The sequence below is a fragment of the Sinocyclocheilus grahami genome, unplaced genomic scaffold (assembly GCF_001515645.1).
Source record: "Sinocyclocheilus grahami isolate Dianchi unplaced genomic scaffold, SAMN03320097.WGS_v1.1 scaffold292.1, whole genome shotgun sequence".
NCBI lineage: Eukaryota > Metazoa > Chordata > Actinopteri > Cypriniformes > Cyprinidae > Sinocyclocheilus > Sinocyclocheilus grahami.
The window spans coordinates 1,018,256-1,022,141 of record NW_015505471.1 but is presented as its reverse complement, the minus strand read 5'-3'; the positions used below and the strand labels follow the sequence as shown (position 1 = coordinate 1,022,141).

Sequence of the window (3,886 nt, the reverse complement as noted above, 5' to 3'; positions counted from 1 at the left end):
CACTGGATAGCTGGCCAATCACAGCACACCTTGCTTTTCAGACCGATGAGCTTTGTAAAAATCGACGCGTTTCAGAAAGGCGGGGCATAGAGGAGAAACAATAATATACAGTATGTGGAAAATAATGTGTTTTTTTAACCTTAAACAGCATAAACACATTTCATTACACCAAATACACCAAATAATGTTCTTTTTAGCAACGTCATACGACCCCTTTAAATTCTAAATGATTTGTGTAATTTCTGAATTACCCAAAAATGGCCCCGATCCTCATGGTGTTGCTGTTGTGTAGGACGTAATCAGACAGCAGCGCCAGAGCGGGATCACACTCGTTACGAACGCCGGAGTTAACGATCCCACACGCCAACAGCGCTCCGGACTGAAAGAAACAACAAAGAAACAAACACCAGAAATATCAGTGTTGTCATTTCACATTTGCACTGAAAAATGTTATAATACATTTTTTTTTTATTATTATTAATATTATGCATCATAATATTTCATATTATACTTTTTTCAGTGAACTATTACAACAGTAATATTTCACATTTTGTTTACTGTTAAACGTTTATGAATTAAATTGATTAGACATACTTTTCATTGCTAAAATGTAATTAAACCTGTAGAATGAAACCTGTAATTAAATTTTAACATGTAATTTCATAAAAAATAAAAAAAAAAGATCAGAAACTCAGATTTTAACTACAAAAATTAATTATATTTAATAAATATAATACATACTTAAAGACACACTGAAAGAAAGAAAAAAGTACCATAAATATTTGTATCGCATATTAGCATATTATTATTATGTATCATAATATATATTTTTTGTTTCATATTATACTTTTTTCAGTGAACTATTACAAGAGTAATATTTCATATTTTGTTTATCATTTGCATTTTTAATAACAACAACAAATTATTACTATTCTACGGTTGTATTTTATAGAATATAATATTTTAAATAATATATTTTTTTATAATCACATGATTTGTTTTCCCCAAATCATGCAGCCCTTAAAGTGAGCGCACTAATAAGTGTGTGAATCTGTACCTTGATGTAGTCCTCGGAGGAATAAAGATATTTATCGATCTGCGTTAGACCGCCATCCACGTCCCACAGCAGAATCATTCCCAGAGACGCCGCCGCGCTGAGCATGCCTGCAACAAACACACATCTCATCACAGAAGCATCCGATTTATCTCGTCTAGCTGCCCAGAGACGGCCCTGCTCTCACCGTGGTCCTTGTTCTTGTAGAGCCATTTGTTTCCGTCCTCCGTGAGCAGCTTGTCCTGTCCGAACGCGGCGTTAACGAAGCCGTTGACGAAAGAGGAGGCCAGATTCATGCGAGCGGAGTCCACCTGTGAGCCGCTGCTGCCGAACCCTGAGAGAAACACCGCATGTAAAACACATAAAACACCGCGTCACATTCCTCGTGAGAGCTGAAGCAGCTTACGGTTGTTCTCCAGGTGGGTTTTGTAAATGTCGTCTGGCACTTTCGGCTCCATGATGTCGAGCTACAGAGGAAAACAACCAAAATAAATCTTTTAAAACAGATAGTTCCGGTGCTTGACTCTGATTGGCTGAGCCAAGTTCGAAGCTGTTGTAAATTACTCTACAAACATACACCTGTTTACTTCTGTGTGTGTGTTGCTCTGCAACCACAAGTGTTTCTGAGGAGCTACATTGTTTGGTGGAAGAATACTGTGTTTATTAATATCATTACACTTTATTAGCTTCGTTTTATTTTTCGTGAAACCTTACTACGTATATGGAATAACCGTTTTATAAAAGCACCAAGCCCCGTGAAGTCGTGGTTTACAGCGAATTTATAAAAGCTCCGCTTCGCGTCGTGCCTAACAACGCCCCTCAGCTGTTATAAACTCACCGTAAACCAGGGTTTTGTAAATGTCGTCTGGCACTTTCGGCTCCATGATGTCGAGCTACAGAGGAAAACAACCAAAATAAATCTTTTAAAACAGATAGTTCCGGTGCTTGACTCTGATTGGCTGAGCCAAGTTCGAAGCTGTTGTAAATTACTCTACAAACATACACCTGTTTACTTCTGTGTGTGTGTTGCTCTGCAACCACTTTGTAGCAACCACAACTGTTTCTGAGGAGCTACATTGTTTGGTGGAAGAATACTGTTTTTATTAATATCATTACACTTTATTAGCTCCGTTTTATTTTTCGTGAAACCTTACTACGTATATGGAATAACCGTTTTATAAAAGCACCAAGCCCCGTGAAGTCGTGGTTTACAGCGAATTTATAAAAGCTCCGCTTCGCGTCGTGCCTAACAACGCCCCTCAGCTGTTATAAACTCACCGTAAACCACGACTTCACGGGGCTTAGTGCTTTAACAACTCTCAGAATTACTTTTTAGCACAATGTGAATCTCACGAAAACATGTCACAAGAAAATAAAAGTTATTGCTCCTGCTGAATATTGTACCTGAAAATATAGCAGTTTTATTTGTGTATTATGTGTATTTGTAACGTGTATCTTTGTTATTTTTTAATAGCAGATCAAATAATGAAAGATTTTTATCTTCGCCCACTTTAGCCAAAAGAATCCGCCATTCTTTTTACAATTTTGTTACCTTGAAAGGCTTTGTCTTTATAATATGGAAATTAGTTTGGCTGTAATGCTCAGACAACTTACAAAATAGTAAAACCAACATGACACAGAATCGTGTTAAAATCGTGTTTTTTTTAAATATTGTGATTAACTTTATTAATTTTAACCTATTTTAAATATTAAATTTTTTCACACCACATTAAAAGCAACAATTTCTTTCCCTACTTGATCGGATATTTGATTTAATATAAAGTTATTTTTAATATTAATGTTTATTATATAACTCAATTTATTCATATAAATGTTATAGTACATTTAACAATATTTTTCATTTAAAATATAAAAATTATATTTTGAAGTTAAAGACTTTTTCATGACAAAGCACATTTTCACAGAAATTTCTGATTATTGTCATGCACAAAAAAAAGTAATAAATAAAAATAATAATCATTTATGCATTTAGCAGATGCTTTTATCCAAAGCGACTTACAGTGCATTCAGGCTATACATTTTTTACCAGTATGTAATAACAAATTATAATAATAATAATAATAATAATACACATTTTTTAAATTATTTTCATACTGGTATAAAACGATCCTGTCTGGACATAATGATGTTTTTCATTAAATTCAGTCCATTTACCATATGCACATTTACAATGGCACTTTACAACTGAAATAATACAATACAATATTATTTGTTGCACCCTAAACCTTGTTTCTTCTGGGATTTTGTGGTAAAATATGACCCGGATATTTTTGTGTGTGTGTGTGCGCGCGCGCTTGTGTGTGTGCGCTTGTGTGTGTGTGTGCGCGCGCTTGTGTGTGTGCGTGTGCGCGCTTGTGTGTGTGCGTGTGTCCGAGTGTGTGCGTGTGTCCGAGTGTGCGCGAGTGTCCGTGTGCGCGCGAGTGTCCGTGTGCGCTTGTGCGCGCGCGAGTGTGCGTGTGTCCGAGTGTGCGCGAGTGTGTCCGTGTGCGAGTGTGTCCGTGTGCGAGTGTGTCCGTGTGCGCTTGTGTGTGTGTGCGCGTGTGCGCGCTTGTGTGTGTGTGTGTGTGTGTGTGCGCGCTTGTGTGTGTGTGTGTGTGCGCGTGTGTGCGCTTGTGTGTGTGTGCGCTTGTGTGTGTGTGTCCGAGTGTGTGCGCTTGTGCGCGCTTGTGTGTGTGTGTGTGTGTGTGTGCGCGCTTGTGTGTGTGTGTGTGTGCGCGTGTGTGCGCTTGTGTGTGTGTGCGCTTGTGTGTGTGTGTCCGAGTGTGTGCGCTTGTGCGCGCTTGTGTGTGTGTGTGTGTGTGTGTGTGCGCG

The 3,886-nt window shown here is 38.1% G+C and overlaps 1 protein-coding gene across 1 annotated transcript in view; it reads right to left on the bottom strand.

Moving 5' to 3' along the window:
- The window catches only part of psmd2 (proteasome 26S subunit ubiquitin receptor, non-ATPase 2), a 21,972-nt gene that overhangs the window by 5,153 nt on the left and 12,933 nt on the right, over nucleotides 1-3,886 (bottom strand). The window contains exons 8-11 of the mRNA XM_016292773.1: nucleotides 1,461-1,521; nucleotides 1,242-1,388; nucleotides 1,058-1,164; nucleotides 252-379 (exon numbers count right to left, since the gene is read on the bottom strand). Of these exons, the coding sequence (XP_016148259.1) occupies nucleotides 252-379; nucleotides 1,058-1,164; nucleotides 1,242-1,388; nucleotides 1,461-1,521 (443 nt within the window). The remainder of the gene's footprint in view (nucleotides 1-251; nucleotides 380-1,057; nucleotides 1,165-1,241; nucleotides 1,389-1,460; nucleotides 1,522-3,886) is intronic.